General features: G+C 47.4%; 1 protein-coding gene across 3 annotated transcripts in view; it reads left to right on the top strand.

Annotated features, from left to right (window-relative positions):
• LOC115470132 (lysosomal acid lipase/cholesteryl ester hydrolase-like) overlaps nt 1-25,865 on the top strand; it is a 208,158-nt gene that overhangs the window by 168,413 nt on the left and 13,880 nt on the right. For all 3 annotated transcript variants that reach the window (XM_030203069.1, XM_030203068.1, XM_030203071.1), the window contains exon 9: nt 24,678-24,749. In XM_030203069.1, the coding sequence (XP_030058929.1) occupies nt 24,678-24,749 (72 nt within the window). The remainder of the gene's footprint in view (nt 1-24,677; nt 24,750-25,865) is intronic.

Raw genomic sequence — 25,865 nt, 5'->3', positions numbered from 1 at the left:
TGCACAGTGCGCATGTGCGACCGTCTTCCCGCCCGAACACGAGCGTGTTCGCCAGTCTTCTTTTTTCCGTGGCTCAGGGTGGCTGTTTACGGACGTTCTGCACCTACAGGAGACCCCTCGCGCCTTTTTCGCTGCGTTCTTCTGTTCGGAAGTGTCTGGAAAGTCGTCCATCGTGTTTCTTCGTCTTGTTTTTTTTTTTTTTAATGTTCCCCCCCCCCCCCCCCCCCCCCCGCTATTTCCAGTGTTTTTTCCCTTAATTTTCCTTTCGTCGTCGGAAGCAGCCTTTTTTAGCCGCCCGTACGGGTTTTTTTCCTTCTTTTGGTGCCTCTTTTGTCACCATCGCAAATTTTGATTTCGCCGGCATGATTTTTCCGCCCATGTCCTCGAAGCCTGCCAGCAGCTTCAAAAAGTGCAGCCAGACGATCTTGCTTACTGATAGGCACGTTTCGTGCCTTCAGTGTCTGGGGGCCGGTCATCGTCCCCAGGCCTGTACCCTCTGCCTTTCGCTAAAGAAGAGGACTCAGGCAGCGAGGTTCGCCCAGTGGAGCCTCTTGTTCGGAGCTTCGCCCGGTACTTCGACGCCTGCGGTACCGAGGTCATCGGCGGTATCAATGTCGTCGGAGGGTGCATCGTCATCAGGAGCACAGGTGAGAACTGTCCATTCCCCTGCTGGTAGCGGTGAGCCCTCGAGCAGGTCTCCACCTGTCTCAGACTCCTGCGGTACAGGCCTCACGGGATTGACCTGTTTCGGACCCGTCCCCGAGGAGGCGTTTGGATTGAACGTTCTCCTCTTCGGTACCAGGAGGTACCGGTGACCTGCTTCGTGCGAAGGCAAAGAAGCATCGGCACCAGTCACCTTCCAGTTGAGGTACCGAGAGCTCTGGGTCACTGAGGGATTCGGCACCAGCTAAGCGTCGACGCCGGGAGGATCGCTCGCCCTCCATACAAGAGGTGTTGATGCGCTCTGCGATGGACAGTCCGGTACCACCTCCATGGCCCCAACAGATTCTGAACTCGTCGCCGATACCGGATCCCTTGCCTTCCTCGACAGCCGCTCTGAACGAGAGCCTCAGAGCCGTCCTTCCAGGGATTCTGGAAGAGCTGTTGCGTCCTTCCGCTCCGGCACCGGGGGTGCTTGCGCTGCCGGTCCCGTTGAGAGAAGCGAAGGCTGGCTCCTCACCCGTCGTGAGGTCTCCGGTCCCGGTACCACTTGCGGTGCCTGCATCGGTGGCCTCCCAGGCTGACTCCCCGACGACGTCGATGGAGGGAGCTTCATCGCCGCCAGTGCGGGAGTCTTCCTCTCGACATACCCACCGTGGCCATGTTTCCACGGAGTCGAGGCAGGCCCGGCTTCGGGCTGCAGTCCACAAACTAGTGTCCGACACCGAGGGTGAGGCCTCATGGGAAGCAGAGGAGGACCCGAGATATTTCTCTGACGAGGAGTCTTGTGGTCTTCCCTTTGATTCTACTCCCGCTCCTGAAAGGCAGCTTTCTCCTCCTGAGAGTCTGTCTTTCGTGGCGTTTGTCCGGGAAATGTCTACGGCCATTCCCTTCCCTGTGGTCACGGAGGATGAACCAAGAGCCGAAATGTTTGAGCTTTTGGACTACCCCTCGCCACCTAAGGAAACGTCCACTGTACCCATGCATCATGTCCTCAAAAAAACATTGCTGGCGAACTGGACGAAGCCGCTAACTAATCCCCACATTCCCAAGAAAATTGAATCCCAATATCGGATCCATGGGGATCCAGAGTTAATGAGGACCCAGTTGCCCATGACTCTGGTGTGGTGGATCTGGCCCTTAAGGTCAAGAGTTCTAGGGAGTACGCTTCGGCGCCCCCGGGCCGTGACTCTAGAACCTTGGACTCTTTTGGGCGGAAGGCTGACCATTCTGCAATGCTCATTTCCAAAATGCAGTCCTACCAGCTCTACACGAGCATTCATATGCCGAACAATGTGCGGCAGTTGGCGGACTTGGTGGACAAGCTCCCTTCTGAGCAGGCCAAGCCTTTTCAGCTGAAGGCGTGTTGTAAATTCCTGGCCAGGGGTGTTTACGATACTTTTGATGTCGCGTCCAGGGCCGCTGCTCAAGGTGTGGTGATGCGCAGACTCTCGTGGCTGTGTGCCTCCGACCTGGAAAGCAGGATCCAGCAGCGGATTGCGGACTCTTCTTGCCGGGGGGATAATATTTTTGGTGAAAAGGTCGAACAGGTGGTAGAATAACTCCACCAGCGGGACACCGCTTTCGACAAATTCTCCCACCGGCCACCTTCAGCATCTACCTCATCAGGTAGACGTTTTTATGGGGGAAGGAGGACTGTTCCCTATTCTACTAAGCGTAGGTACAATCCTCCCTCTCACCAGCCTGCTACCCAGGCTAAACCCCAGCGCGCTCGTTCCCGTCAACGTGCGCCTCAACAGGCCCCAGCAGCTCCCCAGCAAAAGCAAGGGATGAGCTTTTGACTGGCTCCAGCAGAGCATAGCCGAAATCAAAGTGTCCGTGCCGGACGATCTGCCGGTCAGGGGGAGGTTAAAATTTTTTCACCAAAGGTGGCCTCTCATAACCTCCGACCAGTGGGTTCTCCAAATAGTCCAGCTGGGATACGCCTTCAATTTGATTTCAAAACCTCCAAATTGCCCACCGGGAGCTCAATCCTTCAGCTTCCAGCACAAGCAGGTACTTGCCGAGGAACTCTCCGCCTTTCTCAGCGCCAGTGCGGTTGAGCCCGTGCCACCGGGGCAGGAAGGGCTGGGATTCTATTCCAGGTACTTCCTTGTGGAAAAGAAAACAGGGGGGATGCGTCCCATCCTAGACCTAAGGGCCCTGAACAATTATCTGGTCCGAGAAAAGTTCAGGATGCTTTCCCTAGGTACCCTTCTTCCCATGCTTCAGGAAAACGATTGGCTAAGCTCTCTGGACTTAAAGCACGCTTACACTCGCATCCCAATACTGCCAGCTCACAGACAGTATCTTCGATTCCGTCTGGGAACACGGCATTTTCAGTATTGTGTGCTACCCTTTGGTCTCTCCTCTGTGCCCAAGGTGTTTACAAAATGCCTGGCTGTCGTAGTGGCATCTCTACGCAGACTGGGAGTGCACGCGTTCCCTTATCTCGACGATTGGCTGGTGGAGAACACCTCCGAGGCAGGAGCTCTACAGTCCATGCAGATGACTATTCGACTCCTGGAGCTACTAGGGTTTGTGATAAATTATCCAAAGTCCCACCTTCTTCCAGACCAGAAGCTAGAATTCGTAGGAGCTGTGCTGGACTCTGACGGCTCGTGCCTACCTTCCGGAAGCGAGGGCCGACACTCTTCTGTCTCTCGTTTCCTGGGTACAGGTGTCTCAGCAGATCACAGCTCGGCAGATGTTGAGATTGCTCGGCCACATGGCCTCCACAGTGCATGTGACTCCCATGGCCCGCCTCCACATGAGATCAGCTCAGTGGACCCTAGCTTCTCAGTGGTACCAAGCTGCTGGGGACCTAGAGGACGTAGTCCTGCTGCCCACAAGTTTTCTCCAATCCCTGCATTGGTGGACAATTCGGTCCAATTAGACTCTGGGACGTCCTTTCCAAATTCCTCAGCCACGAAAGGTGCTGACAATGGATGCGTCTCTCCTGGAGTGGGAAGCTCATGTCGATGGACTTCACACCCAAGGGAGTTGGTCCCTCCAGGAAAAAGGTTTACAGATCAACCTCCTGGAGTTGCAAGCGGTCTGGAATGCTCTAAAGGCTTTCAGGGATCAGCTGTCCCAGCAATACAAATGTAATAAATAAATAAAAAAAATTATACAAATTCAGACTGACAATCAGGTTGCCATGTATTACATCAGCAAGCAGGGGGGTACCGGATCTTGCCCCCTGTGTCAGGAGGCCGTCAGAATGTGGCTTTGGACTCGCCGGAACGGCATGTTTCTTCAAGCCACGTATCTGGCAGGCGTAAACAACAGTCTGGCCGACAGGTTGAGCAGGATAATGCAACCTCACGAGTGGTCTCTCAATTCGAGAGTAGTATGCAAGATCTTTCAAGAGTGGGGCACCCCCTTGGTAGATCTCTTTGCCACTCAAGTCAATCACAAGGTCCCTCAGTTCTGTTCCAGACTTCAGGCCCACGGCAGGCTAGCGTCGGGTGCCTTTCTCCTGGATTGGGGGGGGAAGGCCTCCTGTATGCTTATCCTCCCATACCTTTGGTGGGGAAGTCTTTGCTGAAACTCAGGCAAGATCGAGGCACCATGATCCTGATCGCTCCCTTTTGGCCATGTTAGATATGGTTCTCTCTTCTGGAATTGTCCTCCGAAGAACCGTGGAGATTGGAGTGTTTTCCGACCATCATTACTCAGAACGAGGGGGCGCTTCTGCATCCCAACCTCCAGTCCCTGGCTCTCACGGCTTGGATGTTGAGGGCGTAGATTTTGCCTCTTTGGGTCTCTCCGAGGGTGTCTCCTGTGTCATGCTTGCTTCCAGGAAAGATTCCACTAAGAAGAGTTACTTTTTTCTCTGACGGAGGTTCGCCGTCTGGTGTGACAGCAAGGCCCTAGATCTTCGCTCCTGTTCTACACAGACCCTGCTTGAATACCTTCTGCACTTGTCCGAGTCTGGTCTTAAAACCAACTCTGTAAGGGTTCATCTTAGTGCGATTAGTGCATACCATTACCGAGTGTGTAAGCCAATCTCGGGACAGCCTTTAGTTGTTCGCTTCATGAGAGGTTTGCTTTTGTCGAAGCCCCCCATCAAACCTCCTACAGTGTCATGGGATCTCAATGTCGTTCTCACCCAGCTGATGAAACCTCCTTTTGAGCCACTGAATTCTTGCCATCTGAAGTACTTGACTTGGAATGTCATTTTCTTGGTGGCAGTCACGTTAGTGAGCTTCAAGCCTTGGTAGCTCATGCTCCTTATACTAAATTTCATCATAACAGAGTAGTCCTCCGCACTCACCCTAAGTTCTTGCCGAAGGTGGTGTCGGAGTTCCATCTGAACCAGTCAATTGTCTTGCCAACATTCTTTTCCCGTCCTCATACCCGCCCTGCTGAACGTCAACTGCACACATTGGACTGCAAAAGAGCATTGGCCTTCTATCTGGAGCGGACCCAGCCCCACAGACAGTCCGCCCAAATGTTTGTTTCTTTTGATCCCAACAGAAGGGGAGTGGCTGTCGGGAAACGCACCATATCCAATTAGCTAGCAGATTGCATTTCCTTCACTTACGCCCAGGCTGGGCTGACTCTTGAGGGTCATGTCACGGCTCATAGTGTTAGAGCCATGGCGGCGTCAGTGGCCCACTTGAAGTCAGCTACTATTGAAGAGATTTGCAAGGCTGCGACAGGGTCATCTGTCCACACATTCACATCTCATTACTGCCTTCAGCAGGATACCCGACGCGACAGTCAGTTCGGACAGTCGGTGCTGCAGAATCTGTTCAGGGTTTAGAATCCAACTCCACCCCCCCTAGGCCCAATTTTTATTCTGTTCCAGGTTACACTCTCAGTTAGTTGGATAAATTGTTAGGTCAATCTCAGTTATGTCCTCGCCGTTGCGAGGCCCAATTGACCATGTTTGTTGTTTTGAGTGAGCCTGGGGGCTAGGGATACCCCATCAGTGAGAACAAGCAGCCTGCTTGTCCTCGGAGAAAGCGAAAGCTACATACCTATAGAAGGTATTCTCCGAGAACAGCAGGCTGATTGTTCTCACCAACCCGCCCGCCTCCCCTTTGGAGTTGTCTTCCCTTGTCTTTGCTATTTACTGGACTGGCGAACATGCTCGCATTCAGGCGGGAAGATGGTCGCTCATGCGCACTGTGCATGTGCACGCGAGGGCTAGCAAACGTTGTTGCTAGTGAAGATCTCCGATTGAAGGGGCTGCCGTGTATGTCACCCATTTGTGAGAACAATCAGCCTGCTGTCCTCGGAGAATACCTTCTACAGGTATGTAACTTTCGCTATGTGGAAAGAGGAACCCATACTCATAGGCACCCAGTATAAGAGGCATGGGGAGGCTAAGCCTCCCCAGCTGAGGACCGCTCACTTGCAAAATCTTTTACCTGAAGTTGTGATTTTCCTATCTCCCCTGCCCAAGTCGTCTTGGCGAACTGGAAGTGAAGGCAGCGCAGCAATGCTCACTGAGGCAGGCGTGCTCTGCTGAAGTTGCTTAAAAGAATACAATCAGTGCTATATATGTCTTTGGTGTGGGAAGAACTTCTCATTTGGGGTGAGCTTGAAGTGAACAACATTCAAATTAAAGAGAACAGGTTTGGAGGGAGGTGTGCAAGTGAGACTGGGGAGAAATAAAAAATAAATAGTGTAATTGTTAAAATATTTAAATGGTTCAAAGTTTTTGTTTTTTTCTGAGCATGTACACCGAGAGGAGGGCATAACTGCAATGATGTGTGCATAATTATCAGGTAACCTGGGATAGTTACAGCTAAAAGCCATTTCATTGGCTGATGGTTCCAACAGTAGGTTCAAAGAGGAAGTTTAGCTGACATAGTGTTGACAGAGCTGGTAAGTGAAAATCTTTTTTTTTTGTTTTTTAAATAAAACATTCTCGGATAGGAAGAGTTTGTGATATGTGAAAATACATTTTGCTTTAATGAAATTGCTAAACTTTAGAGTCAAGAGACGTATCAATGAGGGATGCATACAGTGCTTTTTTTGTGCCGGTACAGCGTACCGGCACCTTTTTCCTGAGGTCCAGCTCACTTGCCCGCTCCCTTCCGTTCCTGCTCCCGAGCTCCAAAATCTTTTACCCGAAGTCGTAATTCTCCTCTCTCCCCCGCCCTCCCCTCTCCAAGTCGCGGCGAACTGGAAGTGAAGGCAGCGCAGCAGTGCTCACTGAGGCAGGCACGCAGGCAGGTTCGTCTCCTCTCGCGTCGTTTCCCTCTGTGCGTCCCCTGCAGTGGCCAAGTTAAAATAATAATAATAATATTATTATTTAAAAGCTTTATATTTAATGTGGGCAGGTTTCTGGGTGGGGGTGAGGGGATGCCATACTAGGGAGTTATGGGTAAGGGGTAGGACAGGGCTAATGCTAGGCTGCTTGCAGGGAGGGCTGGGGCAGATGCCTACCAATCAGATGGATGGTGGGGAAGGGAAGGACTGATGCTGGGCTATGGGAATGGATAGTGGGGGTAGAGTAGGGAAGGGCTGGATGGTGGGATAGGGAAGGGAAGGACTGATGCCAGGCTACAAGACAATTTCTGATTTTTGGTCCTTAATTCTATAATTGATGAGGGTTGGTCTGTGTTTTGCATGTGAACCAGCAGGTGAGAGATTTTGCTGGCATGTAGTTTGTGTGGGGGATCTAGGAGTCTGACTTGTCTGGCCTTTCCAATGAGATGCGTATTGCTGTTGTGTGTATTCACTGCTGCCTTTTTAAAGGTACTGTTATTGGCATTTGTATTCAGAATTGGTTAAGGTTTCCAGCATAGACTCAAGAAGTTTCTTTGCAGGATTTTCTGTTACTTCACAAAGTACCTGGAGGTGAAGTGATTTTGTGTTGTTATTATTGAGGTGCTACCCGAATTTAAATACATTTTTCCTATGGAAAGCTATAAGAGGAAACATTCTAGCTATGTCCTCTATATGCGACAAATTCCATAGTAGGTAGAAAAGGAAGAAGTCTTCTAAGGTATATTTACCAAATGTTTAATGTTTGATTAATACAGCTTAATAAGGCATATATATTTATTATAATGTAAAGTTGAAGGATATGTACCAAACCGTGGTCATTTTATTTTGTCAGCATCAGAAGGGAGATAGAGTAGAGCTAGAGGAAGTGAAAAAGACTTCAAAGTTTACTTAATCAGGCATTTGTTATAAAGCAAAGTTTGAAGGATCTATGCTATTGCTGTAATTATATTGCAGGATCCTATCATGTGTATTGAGATGTTTGCCATTATTGCAGACTTATGTCTGGTCAAGTTTAAGATATGGGATAATGTAACTGTATTACAAATATCTGTTTTTCTATTAAGTATATATGTGATTTATATTGATGCAGGGCAGCTGTTGGGCAGACTACTTAGGAAATCCATCATTAAGTGCTACACATACCTATATACATAGGGCCCACTCATATTAGCTCCAGGCCCACCCAAAATGTCAGGTCTGGCTACGCCACTGTCTGAGAGTAGACCAGTCGACTGACTCCAGTCCTCTCTCTTCTTTGCAGTGCTGCCGGCTCACCCATCACCTGAGCGCCATGCCCATGCCCAGTTCCGCTCGCCCGGGGCTACCCTGTCTCTCACCGGCACGCTGTGTCCCTCCTTCTCCTCTTTTTGCCTCCACACTGCCGATCCGCCTTAAACCGGCTTTGGGCTACCCAACGTCACCGATCGTCGTCATGATGTTCTTCTTCGCCTCAGGTTCAGCCAGTCAGAGTCAGCCTTCCCTACGAGAGCTCCTGTCCCGTCATGATGCAACTTCCTGTTCCGCATAGGCGGGAATGTGCGGGAGGGGCCGTCACTAAGTAGGGAAGGCTCAAGGCTGGTTAAGAGTGGCTGTCTGAGGTGTTCCCACTTCCAGACCCAGACCATAATAATTCGAGGAAATTGTGGCACGCAGCGCAGGTTGGATTTCAGGAGAGGTAGGTGCTGACTCTGAAGGGTTTAAGTCAAAATAAAAAATTTTATATTTTGTTTCATGCAGATCTCTTTTGTTTAAACATAACTAAATGGGCTATAAGCCCCTAATGCTTTTGGTTTTCCTATATTTTGTTTGTGATGACTTATACTGTGCCAAAATTGAAATTTGAAAACTCTCATCTCTATCTGGTCATTAATAAAAAAAAAAAAAGGAGCTCTTTGTGAACACTATCCATCCTAAAAGGGTGTTTTGTGGCTCTACATGAGAATTGTGATGATATGATCCCTTGTTTCATATTGTTGACGGTCTGCATTTTCCGTATGGGTGGTATATTGGTGTATTAAGGTCTGCTCAGTGTAATATTTATGGTACAGTAAGGTTCTGAGTGTGTTTTTGCACAAAGTTGTGCATAGTGTTTTGCAGTTGAGTGATTGTGGTTAGTATATGCTTTGAGCAACCACTTTATTCTTTGACATATGATACATATCTAATATCTAAATTTAATAAAAGGTATTAATTGTGACTATTTTATTTTTACTTATTTTTTTTCTGTGTTGTCAGACAATTATGGATGTAAGCTCCGCCCCTGACCACACCCCTAACCCCACCCCTTTTAGCCTCCCCAAACAGTTCAGCCACTGACCGCCTATGCCCCATACTATAGCTATGTTATACAAGGTTCCACATTAGGAGTTACTGCCCAGAAAAAGGATCTAAGTGTCATCAATGATATATTGAAACCCTCTGTTCAGTGTGCAGCGGCAGCTAAGAATATTAGGAATTGTTAGGAAAGGAATGGAAAATAAAAATGAGAATTTTTGTAATGCTTTTGTATCACATAAGTATTGCCATACTGGGAAAGACCAAAGACCATCAAGCCCAGCATCCTGTTTCCAACAGTGGCCAATCCAGATCACAAATACCTGGCAAGAGCCCAAAAAAGTACAAAACATTTTATACTGCTTATCCCAGAAATAGTGGATTTTCCCCCAGGTCCATTTAATAACGGTCTGTGGACTTTTCCTTTAGGAAGCCGTCCAAACCTTTTTTAAACTCCGCTAAGCTAACCGCCTTTACCACATTCTCTGGCAACGAATTCCAGAGTTTAATTACACGTTGAGTGAAAAAAAATGTTCTCCGATTTGTTTTAAATTTACTCCATGGTGTGACTGCACCTCGGATACTGTATGCAAGTTCTGGTCACTACACCTCATAAAAGTTATAGCGGAAATAGAAAGAGTATAGAGAAGGGCAACAAAAATGGTAAAGGGGATGGGACGACTTCCCTATGAGGAAAGGCTAAAGTGGTTATGGCTCTTCAGCTTGTAGAAGAGTTTCAGAGGGGGAGATATGATACTGAGTGGAATAGGTGGACTTGAATTGCTTGTTTACCCTTTCCAAAAATACCAGGACTAGTGTGCACACAATGAAACCAGTAAGTAAATTTAAAAGAAATCAGAGAAAATATTTCTTCACTCAACATGTAATTAAACTCTGGAATTTGTTGCCGAAGAATGTGGTAACAGCAGTTAGCTTAGCAGGTTTTAAAAAAATGATTTGGATAATTTTCTAGAAGAAAAGTCCATAAGCCATTATAAAGATGGACTTGGGAAAATCTAGTGCTTATTTCTAGGATAAGCAGCATACAATCAGTTTTACTGTTCTGGGATCTTGGTGGGCTTGATGGACCTTCGGTCTGTTCCAGTATGGCAGCGCCTATGTTCTTAGGGATATTAAATTTTTTCAGAATTCTATGCTAAGTCCTGCATTGCATCCTACCAGCTTTTCATGGACATGTAGTTGGGGGGACATTGTGCAAAGTGTAGCAGTTTGCCAACACTCCTCCTAGGGAGAAGGCCAAAGTTTAGTTTGAATTAATATATCACCTTTCATACAATCAAGGTGGTGAACGGACTTGTAGCCAAACAGGAGTGCAGAAAATAATGGATGTGTCTCATCACAGACCACAGAGGGCCCAGAAAACGTAACCAGCTCCAGAGCCAAAACCAGAGGTGGGGCTTTGACTTGCCTCCAAGAGAACATAAAGTCTCTGCATTCAATCTTGATGGCGTTCCAGTAGAAAGGGGGCTAACTTTATTATTATTTTAGTAAAATGATGGGTCCCTTGTAACTTCAGATTGGTGGGTTTTCAAAATGGCCCCAAATTGGATATTCCTCCAAATTTCCCCCTAAGAACATAAAAATCAGCTATAAAAGAACTCTCTTCTTTATTAGAAGCCAAAGTGATTAGAACCTGTTCCACCAGGGGAAATAGACCAGATATTAGATTCCAAATATTTCCTGATCACAAAAAAAGGTGGGAGGATTTTGCCCCATCTGGACCTAAGGGTTCTGAACAAATATCTCATAGAGCAAAAATTCAGGATGGTTTCCCTAGGCTCTCTAATGTCATTTTACTGGGTTCTCTGGACGTAAAATATGCTTATACCCACATACAGATACATCTAGGTAACTGAGATTCATCATAGGAAAACTCTCTACTACCAGTATTGTATTATGACTTTTGGCCTAGCATCAGCTCCTCACACGTTTACAAAATACCTAGCAGTTGTAGCAGCATTTCTCCGAGGACAAGCAGGCTGCTTGTTCTCACTGATGGGTTGACGTCTGACGGCAGCCCCAGGATCGGAAATCTTCCTAGCAACAAAGCTTGCTAGAGCCCGAGTGCGCGAAGGCGCCCCTCTCTTTTTTTTTTCCCCCCCCATGGTCAGGGTGGCTGTTTTTTGGTCGCTCTGCACCTCAGGAGAGAGCCCTTGCGTTTTTTACCGTCTTTTCTACGATTTTCGCGAGTTCGCTCCCTTGTTTCTTCTTTACAAAAAAAAAAAAAAGTTAAACTTAGCCGCCCTTCTCTTTAGTTTGTCGGTAGGTTTTTTTTGTTTTCGTTTCGTGCGCAACCCTGTTGGCCGCCTGTACGGGGTTTTGTTTTTCCCCTTCTTTTTTGACGCCATCGCGTCTTTTGATTTCGCCGCCGCAATTTTTCCGTTGATGTCATCGAAGATCACCAGCGGCTTCAAGAAGTGCACTTGGTGCAGCCGGGCAATCTCAGTCACTGATCCACATGCTTCGTGTATTCAGTGTCTTGGGGAGCGTCACCGCCCCAACGCTTGTACTTTGTGTCGTGGCCTCAAAAAGCAGACACAAGCGTCGAGATTAGCTCAGTGGGAGCGCCTATTCCACGCTTCGCCTGGTTCGTCGGCAGCGGTACCGAGATCGGTGGCGGTGGTGTTGATGTCGGCACCAGAGAGTGCATCAACGTCCAGAGTGCAGGTAATGGCTGTCCAGAGACCATCTCACGCTGGCAGCAGTGGGCCATCGAGTGGGTCTCCACCTGCCTCGAGGACCCCTGCGGTGCAGGCCCATCGGGACCGACATTCTTTGGACCCGACCCCGAGGAGACTTTGGATTCCACGTCTTCCTCATTGGTACCGGGGGGGGTACCGAGACCGTGCTTCAAGCGAAGGCAAAGAAGCACCGGCATCGGTCGCCCTTCCGCCATGGTACCGAGAGCTCCGGGACGCCGAAGGATTCGGCACCCAAGAAGCGTCGACGTCGGGAGGCCCGCTCACCTGCCATACAGGAGGTGTTGATGCGCACTGCTCCGGACAGCCCGGTACCGCCTTCACTTCCTCAGCAGGTTCGGGCTTCGACTCCTGTACTGACTTCCCAGCCTTTCTCGACAGCCACTCTTGACGAGCACCTCGAGGCCATTCTTCCAGGGATCCTGGAAAGGCTGCTGCTAACATCTGTTCCGGTACCGGGGGTGCTTGCGCCTATGGTAGCATCGACAGAGGCAGCGGCTGGCTCCCAGTCCGTGGTGAGGCCTTCGATGTCGGTACCGCTTGCGGTGTCGGCGTCGGCTGCCACCCAAGTGCATTCCTCCCAAGTGAATTCCCCGTCGATGGAGGGAGCTTTGTCGCCGTCAGCGAGGGAGTCCACTTCTCGACACCGTCATCAAGGACGCCGTTCTTCGGTGTTGAGACGGGCCCAGCTTCAGACTGCGGTCAGGGAGATCATGTCTGCTTGCCACAGGAGTTGGATAACCCTAAAGCAGTTAGGATTTCCCACCGCGACGAGCTGCCAGCTCTCACTTCTGATGCCTTACAGGCCCTTTGTATTGAAGATCCTGACAAGGTTGCTGCATCTTCTATTAATCCTAGAATGGCTAGCACTAAGAAGCCTTCTCGGGCTTTTCCCGTGCATGCTTCCATCCAAGAGCTTATTTCAGCTCAATGGTCTGACCCTGTGGGTCCCTTGAAGGTGGCCAGGGCTATGTGTCACCTTTACCCCCTGAGGGAAAGTCAGTTCACCCAATTTGGGATGCCTAAAGTTGATGCTTTAATCACGGCTGTGACTAAAAAGACTACTCTCCCGGTGGAGGGAGGGGTCACTTTGAAAGATATGCAGGACCGGCGACTGGATTCCGCGCTGAAGCGGTCCTTTGATATCTCGGGCCTTTCTTAACGGGTGGCTATTTGCAGTTCCTATGCAGCCCGGGCCTGCCTTTCCTGGTTGCAGCAGTTCAAACTCCTCTTATTGACCTATAAGTGCATTCACTCTGCAGCTCCTCAGTACCTCTCCACTCTCATCTCTCCCTACATTCCTCCACGGGAACTCAGTTCCCTGGGTAAATCTCTCTTATCTGCACCCTTCTCCTCCACTGCTAACTCCAGACTCCGTTCCTTTTATCTTGCTGCACCATATGCCTGGAATAGACTTCCTGAGCCGGTACATCAAGCTCCATCTCTGGCCGTCTTCAAATCTAAGCTAAAAGCCCACCTTTTTGATGCTGCTTTTAACTCCTAACCCTTATTCACTTGTTCAGAACCCTTATTTTATCATCCTCACTTTAATATTCCCTTATCTCTTGTTTGTCCTAATTAGATTGTAAGCTCTGTCGAGCAGGGACTGTCTCTTCATGTTCAAGTGTACAGCGCTGCGTACGTCTGGTAGCGCTTTAGAAATAAGTAGTAGTGGTAGACAGCCCGCCAATGGAGCGGGTTCCCTCGCTGAGGTTGGCCCGCGTATGGAGTCTGCCCTGTCTTTTTTGGCTGATGCCCTTTATGATCTAGTCAGAGCTTCGGCTAAGCAGATGTCTGTGGTGGTTGCTGCCCGCTGCCTTCTTTGGCTCCGGCATTGGGCGACTGACACGTCCTCTAAACAAAGGCTGATGAGGTTACCCTTTCGGGGCCTTCTTTTATTTGGGGAGGATTTGGAGAAGATTGTTAAGGACCTAGGGGACTCTTAATTCCCAACGGTTGCCTGAGGATAGGCCGAAGCCTTCTTCCAAAAGTCCTCCTTTTCCCTTCTCTTCCAGGCCACGTTTTCGAGAAGCTCGCAAACGTGGTATCGCCTGGGGCGCTCTGCGGGGTTTGGTCAACGTACCTGTTTCCAGCAGAGGAACTTCTTTCGTTCGGACAAATGCGTGGCGGCATCCAGGCAACATCCAGGAGTTCAGGGGCGTTCTCCACAATGATAGGGCGCCGGCCCACTCGTTGGTTCCCGCAGTAGGGGGTCATCTCTCCCTCTTTTTCAAGGAGTGGACCAAGATTACTTCGGATCAGTGGGTCCTAGACCTGATCGGAGAAGTTTACCGGCTAGAATTTGCCGTCCCAGTAGGAGACACGTTTTTGGATTCCTGATGCAGCACTGCCGTCAAGCGGCCAGTATACGAGACCTTGCAGGTGTTGCTGAAGCTCAGAGTGGTGTTTCCAGTTCCTGCTGAACGCGGCTGCAGTCGCTACTCCATCTATTTTGTGGGGCCTTGAAAAGGCGGGTCGTTCAGACCTATCCTCGACTTACGCAGAGTTAACGAGGCCTTAGGAGTGCGACACTTCCGCATGGAAACCCTGCGCTCTGTCATTGCGGTGGTAAAGCCAGGAGAGTTTCTCACGTCTCTGGACCTCAAGGAAGAGTACTTGCATATTCCCATCTGGCCGCAGCATCATCGGTTTCTACGGTTTGCGGTATTGAGCCAACATTTCCAGTTTCACGCCTTGCCTTTCGGCCTGGCGACTGCCCCTCAGACTTTTTCTAAGGTCATGATAGTAGTGGCTGCCTTTCTCAGGCGACTGGCTCATCAAAGCGGATTCGGCAGACGAGAGTCGACTTGCCACAGCCAGGGTTGTTACAGTTCTTCAGACTCTGGGCTAGGTAGTCAATATCCCCAAAAGTCACCTGACCCCCCTCTCAGTCTCTCGAGTATTTGGGGGTCCGGTTCGACAGGGCTTCAGGGTTCGTTTTTCTTCCCGACAGCAGGCGGCTCAAGCTTCAGAATCGGGTCCGCCTGCTCTTGTGGATGCCTCGCCCTCGAGCTTGGGACTTTGTTCAGCTCCTGGGATCGTTGACGTCCACCATAGTGGTAGTTCCCTGGGCGAGAGCTCACATGAGACCGCTGCAGCTTGCTCTGCTTCAGCAATGGTCTCCGATTTCCCAGGAATACCAACGCAGACTACGGTGGCTTCCTGCGGCCCAGCGCAGTATGGATTGGTGGCTTTCCGACAGCAGGCTGCGGCAGGGGATGCCACTGCTCTTCCTTTTTGGTGTCTGGTGATAACGGATGCCAGCCTTTCGGGCTGGGGAGCTCATTGCCGGGGACGCTATGCTCAGGGTCTGTGGTCCACCGCGGAAGCGGGATGGTCCATCAATTGCTTGGAACTGAGAGCGATATTTCAGGCTCTTCTGGCCTTCCACAGGACGCTGAAGGTTCTTCCTGTCCGAGTTCTGTCGGACAACACGACAGCAGTGGTCTACATCAATCGCCAGGGTGGCACTCAGTGCAGGGCCCTGGCTGCGGAGGCGTCTCAGATCTGCAACTGGGCTGAGCACCACCTAGAGCTGCTGCCCGCAGCTCACATAGCCGGTCAAAGCAAAGCCGATTTCCTCAGCAGACATCAAATTGACCCGGCGGAATGGAATGGGAACTGGCAGACTTAAGTTTTTCTTCAGATTTGTGCCAAATGGGGGACTCTAGGCTTGGATCTCATGGCGTCAAGCATAAAAGCCAAAGTCCCTCGCTTTTTCAGCAGAAGGAGAGATCCTCATTCAGTGGGGTTGGATGCTCTGGCTCAACCTTGGCCCTGTATGTGTTCCCTCCTTGGCCCTTGATAGGGCGAGTTCTACTTCGGATTCGTCTGCACCGAGGATTGGTGATGCTCATCGCCCCGGATTGGCCAAGGCATCCGTGGTACGCGGATCTCCAGCGGATGCTGGTGGACGAGCTTCTTCCTTTGCCTCGGGTTCCGAACCTGTTAGTTCAGGGTCCGGTGACTATGGAAGATCCTTGCTGCTTTGGTCTTACGGCCTGGCTCTTGAGAGGGCGCAATTGAGGGACAAGGGCTATTCTAATAAGGTTATTGCCACGCTCTTGCAGGTTCGCACGCTGTCTACCTCTGCGACATGCTCGGATCTGGCGCACTTTTGAGGCGTGGTGTGTACATCTCGCTGACTCTGGCGACAGTCTCACTCTTGCTGGACTTTTTGCAGGACGGGCTACAAAAGGGCTTGGCCTACAATTCCCTTTGAGTTCAAGTGGCAGCATTGCCCAGCTTCCGGGGGAAGTCTCCGGATTGTCCCTTGCTGCTCATCCGGATATTCTCCGTTTTCTCAGAGGGGCACTTTGTCTCCGTCCTCCTTTGCGGTCGCCTTGTCCAGCTTGGAACCTGGGGCTCGTATTGAAGGCGCTCCAGCGATCTCCATTTGACCCTCTTAAATGGGCTTCTGAAAAGGATGTGACTCTCAAGACAGTTTTCTTTTAGTGGCAATGACGTCGGCTAGAAGAGTGTCTGAGCTTCAGGCTCTTTCCTGTCAGGATCCTTTTCTGCAGTTCTCGGAATCTGAGGTAACTGTTCGTACAGTGCCTTCTTTTCTGCCTGAGGTGGTTTCAGCTTTTCTCCTCAACCAGCCCATCTTTCTTCCTTCCTTCTCTAAGGAGGAGTTTCTGGACTCCTTTGGGCAATTGCGCCTTTTGGATGTCAACAGAGCTCTGTGGCAGTATCTGCAGATGTCAAATGAGTTCAGGAATTCTGATCATTTATTTGTTCTGTTGGCAGGTCCTCGACGGGGGTTTCCGGCGTCTTAAGGCCACTATAGCCTGATGGCTTAAGGAACTCATTTTTTCCGGCTTGTTTGCTTTCAGGGCAGTCACCGCCTGAAGCGTTTAAAGCTCACTCTACCAGGGCAATGTCCTCTTAGTGGGCTGAAACAGGTGTTTTTTCTCTTCAGGAGATCTGTCATGCGGCTACCTGGGCTTCTCAGCTCTCTTTCGTGCAGCATTACAGGCTGGATGTGGCAGCGCGGCAGAATGCTCATTTTGGAGTGCAAGTGCTTGCTTGAGGAGTTGCCTGTTTCCACCCTACTTAGGGAGTGCTTTGGTACATCCCATCACTTAATGGATTCATCTGCTGTTGATGACAAGGAATGGAAAATTAGGTTCTTATCTTGATAATTTTCTTTCCTTTAGTCACAGCAGATGAATCCATGATCCCTCCCTTACTGACTTTAGTTTTTGTACAGATGTTGCATACAGATATTGAGCCTCATCAGAAGTACTTGAAGACAAGCTATCAGAGTTTCTACATACTGTTTTTATTGCAGGAGGTTGATAACGTCCCTCCTTTGTTTGGTTATTGCCCCAGTTCTGGGGCATTTGTGAGGAAAGTTTGTTATATTGCCTTTTTTATTCACTCTGCTTTGGAAATTTCATATACTGAAGGCAGAGGGAGTTGGGTGTCCAGGAACACCATGTGCTTTGTGTTCTCTATCTCCACCTGCTGGTAGGCGGATACAACCCATCAGTTAATGGATTCATCTGCTGTGACTAAAGGAAAGGAAATTATCAAGGTAAGAACCTAATTTTCCCTTCTCTTGAGGCTAGAGTAGCAGACTTGGAGGAGCTGAGGGAGACAGAAAGGTACATAGAGGAGGCCTACAGGGATGTTGTAGAGACGTCCCACGTCCAATCTGGCAGCCCCTGTGCTGCCTTGGATGAGGGAGGTCTTCTAAAAGGAGAGCATCCCCCTTGTTCAGCTGGATGTAATCCTGTACACAGGACCAGCACACCAGGGCATGCAATATCCTCTCGCACTGAGGATGCATCTCCAGGAGCCACTTCCTAGGAGGGGAAGGGTTAGGATGGCTTTTTCAGTTGGTGATTTGATTATTAGGCATGTAGATAGCTGGGTGGCTAGTGGTCATGAGGATCACCTAGTGCGAAGGTGGCGGGTGTCACCTAGATAGGATTTTAGATAGTTCTGAGGAGGAACTGGCTGTCTTGGTTCATGTGGGTACCAATGACATAGAAAAATGTGGGAGAGGTTCTCGATTTTAGCTTTCTACCTAAGAGCCTAAATTTGACTTCCAGAACATCTCTCCCACATTTTCCGAAATGCTACCCGTTCCACGCGCAGGGCTGAAGAGACAGGCAGAGCTCCGGAGTATCAATGTGTGGATGAGTTGATGGTGCAGGGAGGAGGGTTTTAGGTTTATAAGGAACTGGGCAACATTCTGGGGAAGGGGGAGCCTATTCCGGAAGGATGGGCTCCACCTTAACCAGGATGGGACTAGGCTGCTGGCATCAGCATTTAAAAAGGAGAGAGAGCAGCTTTTAAACTAGAACCTGGAGGAAGGCTGACAGTCGTTCAAAAACGCATAGTTCGGAACAAGGTATCTTTCAAAGATACCACCAAAACAGGGAAGATAGGGTATCCCAATAGCAAGGTTGCAAAAGCGACCCTAGTAGATCAGGTATCCTTAAATAAAAATCAGACACAACATTGCAAATTAACACTCAGGCTCATTATCAAAAGAGATAGACATCCAAAAAGTGACATAAGTCAGCATTTGGACGTTTATCTCACAGAAACGTCCAAATCAGTATTATCAAAACCTCTTTTATGATGTCTTTCTCTGAAGTCCATTAGAAGGACATCCAAATCTCAAAGGGGCATGCCAGGGGCGTGTTCAAGGCGGGACTTGGGCATTCCTAAGACATGGATGTCTTTCAGCAATAATGGAACAAAACAAAAACATTCAAGACTAAAACTTAGACGTTTTGAGCTAGACCTGTTTTTATATCAAACTAGTAAAAAAAAAGGCCCGTTTCCGAAACCAATGAAACGGGCGCTAGCATGTGGCTTTTTTTGTGTGTGTATGTGTCACAGAGTTATTTTGTGTGTGTGTGTGAGGGTGCGGTGTGTGTGCAGGTTGTTGATGTGTGTCTTTTTTTTGTTTTGTTTTGTTTTTTGCTTGGGGGTTGGGGGATGTGCTGTGCTGCTGGCTGGGTCGCGGGTAATCCTTCCAGCTGGGCCGCAGCTTGTCCTGTTCGCCCACGTCCCAGATGGTGACGGGCACGTTGTTTTCCGGCTCTTCTGACTCCATGTCAAGCGATCCCAAACATAGTCTGTGCTATAGGCCCTCTGGCACTCTTCAGTACTGGCATTAGGCATTTAAAAATTTCTCCCATACCCACAGCAGGAATATTCTTCTCTCGTTCCAGCGGTGGTTCTGTGCTCTCCGTGCTGCACAGATAATGAGCCATTCTGCTGGGGAATCCTCCTCCCTTATTGTCAGGTAGTTTCCTCTGATTGGTCCGTCTTACGTTGCCTAGTGTTGCCTGGGAACGGTGTTGTGATGGTCCTTTGTGTTTCAGAATGTTGAGGGTGTTTTTTCTGATTGGTCCGTCATGCGAGGGCGGGGCAGAGAGACATGGTCAGTGTTGTGGCTTCACCACCATGAATCCATGAACCCTTCAGGGAGTGACTGAGTGACTTCAGAACGTTGTCTTCAGAACGTTGAGGGTGAGTTTTATTATAGTAGATAGCTGCAGTGGGAATTGAACCCACTTCCCCAGGACCAAAGTCTGCTGCACTGACCACAAGACTACTCCTCTACGCCACACAAGAGGTGCCCCAAATGACCAGATGACCACTGGAGGGACTTGAGGATCATCTTCCCTTATTCCCCCAAATCACAAAACATTTTTCCAAACAGCATTTTCAAAAGGAAAAGATAGACTATTTTTTTTGTAGAAAATGATCTTTCCTGTTCTGATTTTGGACGTTTTACAAAAAACTTCCAAATTCAGACTTAGATGTCATATCCAAAAATGCTCCTTGTGCATTTGACTTGCCCAAAGTCACAAGGAGCAGCAGTGGGAATTGAACCCATGTTGCCAGGATCAAAGCCCGCTGCACTAACCATTGAGCCACTCCTCCTCTGTTTTGGACATCTTACAGTTGGACGTCTTTTGTTTGAAAATGGACCCAAAAGATGTCCAAATCACAGGACATCCATAGTATTTTCAAACACAAAAGATGGAGGTCCATCTTTTTTAAAAATGACCTTCTTTCCTGTTTGGAATTTGGACTTCTTTGTAAAACCTCCAAATTTTGATTGACGTTTCTTTCGAAAATGCCCCTCACTGTCAATTTACTGAGCAAGATGTAAATAGGAGCAACAAATATAGTTTGAAATGTCTATATGTGAAAGCCAGCAGCCTAAGAAATAAGATGGGAGAGTTAGAATATATTGCACTAAATGAAAAATTAGGTATAATAGGCATATCTGAGGATAACCAGTGGGACACTTTCATACAATACAAATTATATCATAGTGATACGGTGAATCGAATTGGTGGAGGGGTAGCATTATATGTTAAGGAGGGCCTTGAATCAAATAGATTCAAAATTCTGCAGGAAACAAAACGCATCTTGTAATCCCTATGGATTGAAATTCCATGTGTAAAGGGGAAAAGGATAGTGATAGGAATGTACTATCGCCCACCTGGCCAGGACGAACAGACAGATGTATGAGTGTTATCAGAAATTAGGGAGGCTAACAAACTGGGCAACACATTAATAATTGGTGATTTACCCCAATATTGACTGGTTAAATATAACAGGGCATGCTAGGGTGATAAAATTCTGTGATGAAATCAAGGACTGCTTTATGGAGCAGCTGGTACAGGAGCCAACAAGGAAAAATTCTAGACCTAGTCCATAGTGGAGCGCATGATCTGGTGCAGGAGGTAATGGCGCTGGGGCCACTTGATAAAGTGATCATAATTTGATCAGATTTGATATCTGCTTTGGAGTAAGTACACACAGGAAAATCCAATACGTTAGCATTTAACTTTCATAAAGGAGACTATGATAAAATGAGAAGAATGGTGAAAAAAACCTTAAGAGAAGAAGCAGCGAAGGTCAAAAATTTACATCATACATGGATGCTGTTCAAAAATACCATCCTGGAAGCCCAGGCAAAATATATTCTACCTATTAAAAAAAGTAGGAAGGAAGACCAAATGACAACCAGCATGGTTAAAAAAAATGAGGTGAAGGAAACTATTAGAGCTAAAAGTAATTCTTCATAAAATGGAAGAAGGAACGGACTGAAAATAAGAAACAGCATAAAGAATGTCAAGTCAGATGCAAAGCACTGATAAGGAAGGCAAAGAGGGACTTTGAAAAAAAAGATTGCGTTGGAGGCCAAAACACATAGTAAAAACATCAAACATATAAATGACAAGTGACCGACTCACCCGCAAATGCGCAGTAGAGACTTCCTTCTCTGTCCTGCCCTCTCGTCAAGACGTGATGACGTCAGAGGGCGGAACAGAGAGGGAAACAGACGCTGCCGCTGGAGCCTGTGGAGACGAAGCAACAACATCACCGGCGCACCAACCTCCATCCCCGACGTCGCCGCGCCGCTCCCGCCCCCCTCCGTATCGGGCCCCCTGCACTGACATGACAGCGCCTCTCACCTCCATGTGGAAGCGCTGCAGGCAGCAGCAGAGCAGTGCAGGGGGCCCAGCACGGAGGGGCGTGGGAGCGGCGGCGAGGAGGGTAGCTGGACATGGGGAGAGAGCAGGGCAGAGAGGGTTGCTGGATATGGGGGGAGGGCAGGGTTGGTGAACGGGGGGGAGGCCAAGGGAAAGAGGTGGGTTGCTGGATATGGGGGGAGGGCAGGGGAGAGAGGATGGATGGTGGACGGGGGAGGCCAGGGGATACAGGAGGGCTGCGGGGGAGGGGAGGGCAGGGGAGAGTGGAGGTTTGCTGGGCATGGCTGGATGGAGGTGAGAATTATTACATTTTGCAAAACACAAATCTCGCCCGTTTTAACGGGCTTAACGGCTAGTTTTTATTATAAGCAAGAAGCCAGCAAAAGAATCGGTTGAACAACTAGATGACTGAGGAGTAAAAGGGGCAGTCAGAGAAGACAAAGCCATAGCAGAGAGATTAAATTAATTCTTTGCTTCGGTCTTCACAGAGGAATATTTGGGAGAGATGCCCGTGCCAGAAATGGTATTTAAAGCTGAGTCAGAGAAACTGAATGAGTGAAATCTCTATAAACCTGGAGGATGTAATGGCTCAATTTGACAAATTAAAGAGTAGCAAATCCCCTGGACTGGATGGTATTCATCCCAGAGTAGTGATAGAATTGAAAAATGACTTTGCGGAACTATTGTTAGTAATATGTAATTTCTCTTTAAAATCAGTTATGGTACCGGAAGATTGGAGGGTGGCCAATGTAACGCTGATTTTTTTAAAAAGGTTCCAGAAGAGATCCATGAAGTTTTAGAGACTGGTGAGCCTGATGTCTGTGCTGGGCAAAATGATAGAGACTATTATGAAGGACAAAATTGCATGCCATATACATGGATTTAGTGAAGGGAAATCTTGCCTCACCAATCTATTACATTTCTTTGAAGGGGTGAACAAACATGTGGATAAAGGTGAGCCGGTCGATATTGTGTATCTGGATTTTCAAAAGGCGTTTAACAATGTACCTCATGAAAGACTCCAGAGGAAATTGTAGAGTCATGGGATAGGTGGTAGTGTCCTATTGTGGATTAAAAACTGGTTAAAAGGTAGAAAACAGAGTAGGGTTAAATGGTCAGTATTCTCAATGGAGAAGGATAATTAGTGGGGTTCCCCAGGGGTCTGTGCTGGGACCGCCTCTTTTTAACATATTTATAAATGATCTAGAGATGGGAGTAACTAGTGAGGTAATTAAATTTGCTGACAACACAAAGTTATTCAAAGTTGTTAAATCGCAAGAGGATTGTGAAAAATTACAAGAGGACCTTGGGAGAGTGGGCATCTAAATGGCAGATGACGTTTAATGAGAGCAAGTGCAAAGTGATATATGTGGGAAAGAGGAACCCAAATTATAGTTACGTAATACAGGGCTCCAAATTAAGAGTCACCGACCAGGAAAGGGATCTAGGTGTCATTGTTGATACATTGAAACCCTCTGCTTAGTGTGTGGCGGCAGCTAAGAAACACATAGAATGTTAAGTATTATTAGGAAAAGAATGGTAAACAAAAATGAGAGCGTTATAATGCCTTTGTATCGCTTCATGGTGCGACCGCACCTCGAATATTGTGTTCAGTTCTGGTCACCGCAGCTCAAAAAAGATATAGGGGCTCATTTTCAAAGCATTTAGCCTTCCAAAGTTCCATAGGTTTCTATGGAACATTGGATGGCTAAGTGCTTTGAAAATATGCCTCATAGTGGAATTAGAAAAGGTACAGAGAGAGGCAACAGAAATGATAAAGGGCATGGGATGACTTCTCTATAAGGAAAGGCTAAAGCAGCTAGGGCTCCTCAGCTTGGAGAAAAGACAGCTGAGGGGAGTTATGATGGAGGTCTGTAAATTGAGTGGAGTTGAACGGGTAGACATGAATTGCTTGTTTACACTTTCCAAAAATACTAGGACTAGGGGCACGAAATGAAGCTACAACGTAGTAAATTTAAATTGAATTAGAGAAAATATTTCTTCACTCAACGTGTAATTAAACTCCGGAATTCGTTGCCAGAGAAAGCACTTAGCAGAGTAGGGTTTAAAAAAGGTTTGGATGACTTCCTAAGTCCATAGGCCATTATTAAAATGGACTTGGGGAAAATCCACTTCTTATTTCTAGGATAAGCAGCATAAAATGTATTGTACTTTTTGGGGATCTTGCCAGGTATTTGTGACCTTGATTGACTATTTGGAAACAGGATGCTGGGTTTGATGGAGCTTCTGTCTGCCCCAGTATGGCAATACTTATGTATTTAATTAACAGTTGCACAGCATATTGTTCCTTTTTATACTTTAATAAAAAGGTTTAAATATAAAATCATAAGTGGCAGACCCTGTGGGAATGGGGCAGGTACAAGGACGGAGATGGGGCCTTTGGGGATGGGATGGAGACAGGGCCTGCAGGGATAGGGACAAAGACAAACTTTGTCCCCATGTCATTCTCTAGCACAAACCCAAATATCTGGATTAGTCTGGAGGGACTCAAGGAAAGAAAATTAGCAGGTAAGAACTATTTTAACTTTTAGATGCAAAAGTAATTTAACTTATGTACTGTTTAGATAGAAGTACTTTACACCACTAGGGTGGCACAATGCATCAAGGATTAAATTTAGTAAAAGGCATTATTGTGTTACTTTGTGGTAATGTGCATTAACATCTCTTATTTACAGCAGGTCCCATTTTATCCATTGGGACTCAGTGCAGTCTAACCCCATATGTTTATTTATTTTATTTATTTATTGCATTTGTATCCCACATTTTCCCACCTTTTTGCGGGTTCAGTGTGGCTTACAATAAGAGTTAAATGTTAGAAATACATTTTGTTACAGATTGGTTATGGATTACATTGTGCAGAGTTATGCGAAACAGTTGAGGTATCGTTAGGGAATGTAACAATGGAACATAAACATTGAAACTTTGGAAGAAAACACAGCGAGCTCGGAGGGCGATAAAAAGGCATGAGGACATATGGTATATATCTTTCTGTGAGTAAAGGTATGAGAGATGTGATATTACGGGAATGAGAATTCAGAGGTGAATGTATGATGCATTAGTGAACATTAAGTGTGGCCTTTATGTGTTTTGTTTCTTTCCGTAAATTGTTTCGAAAAGATGGGTCTTCAATAACCTGCGGAAGGAATCTTGCTCGTTGATTGTTCTTAAGTTGCGCGGCAGTGTATTCCGAAACTGCGTGCTCATGTGAGAAAAGGTATTTCTGGAGATAGCTGGTATTCATCTGTAAATCTTTGAAATACTTTTCCTTTCGTTTTAGCTATTAAAATCAGGAGAATTTAAAGCTTTGGACTGGGGCACTGAGGAGAAAAATATGGCTCATTATAACCAGGTAAAATACTTTTCACAAAAGTATTATCTTTCAGAGACAGAATGAAAGCATGTCCTAAAGTGTAGTGTCTTTTCATTTGAAAGCAGCAGAGTGATGAAAGTTTCAGGATGAGAATTTAGTAGTTCCTTGGTTTTCTTGACCTTCAGGATCACCAATTTCTCTGTCACTGCCATGGTCAAAGGCAGATATGTCAGTGTGCTATAGAATATAGAGATTTGAATGCTGGTGAAACTTAATCATTCTTTTTAGATTGTCCTTCCTGTCCTGCCCTTAATATGTACCCATTTATACAGACATGCACTCCAAACACTTTATTTACCTCTGACATAGTGAGTCTGGCACAATGTAGGATTTGCACAAAAATATTGGTGAGTGAGGTAGCATTGTGTAAAGCCCAGCATTCCTTAGCATCATGTCAGACTAGTCCAGACAAATGGGTCGTGCCCATCTACCAGTGGGTGGAGACAGACGAAGAAAATAGTCCTCAAGTAACTTACTCCTTAAGGGTATTATACAGCATAGAATGTTCTGTGTACAAAGCGGGTGGATGGCAGGCTAATGACCCTGCTCCTGACCTGGTTTCTTACTAGTTTCAGTTGAGCTTTAACTACCCTTTGGGTTTTTGTGTTCGTGAGCCAGTTTTATGTTGAATCTCAGTTGTTAGGGGTGCTTGTTTGGCATGTTTTCCTGAACCATCTTCTCAGATGAGTTTGTCAAGTTAGAGATGGCCTCCTGAGCTTGTTCTCCTGACCCAGTTTAATGCCTGATTTTCAGTTTAGTTGAGAGTGCCTTCTTTGGCATAAGCTCCTGTTTAAAAATAAAATTTTTAAAAAAGCAGCTGTACTATGGAGCTCAGGTATATCTCAGAGGTCTCTGAGATCTCAACCTCCAGCCCCCGACCACAGACATCTCCCTTGGAAGTCAGCCTGCATTTGGTGAGCTGATTTATTCTAGTTATTTTAGTGCTTGGTATTCTTTGAGCCTCTGTTTCTTATTAAGCACACACAAGTGTCTGGCTTGTTTATTTCACTGTCTATAAGCAGCTAAACATTTCTCTGTGGAGGATTACTCCTGTTTCTGTGTGGCATTAATATCCTCTGTGTAGCCAGACATAAA

Source organism: Microcaecilia unicolor, chromosome 5 (genome assembly GCF_901765095.1).
Source record: "Microcaecilia unicolor chromosome 5, aMicUni1.1, whole genome shotgun sequence".
NCBI lineage: Eukaryota > Metazoa > Chordata > Amphibia > Gymnophiona > Siphonopidae > Microcaecilia > Microcaecilia unicolor.
The sequence above is the reverse complement of the archived record's forward strand: the minus strand, read 5'-3'. Positions and strand labels throughout refer to the sequence as shown.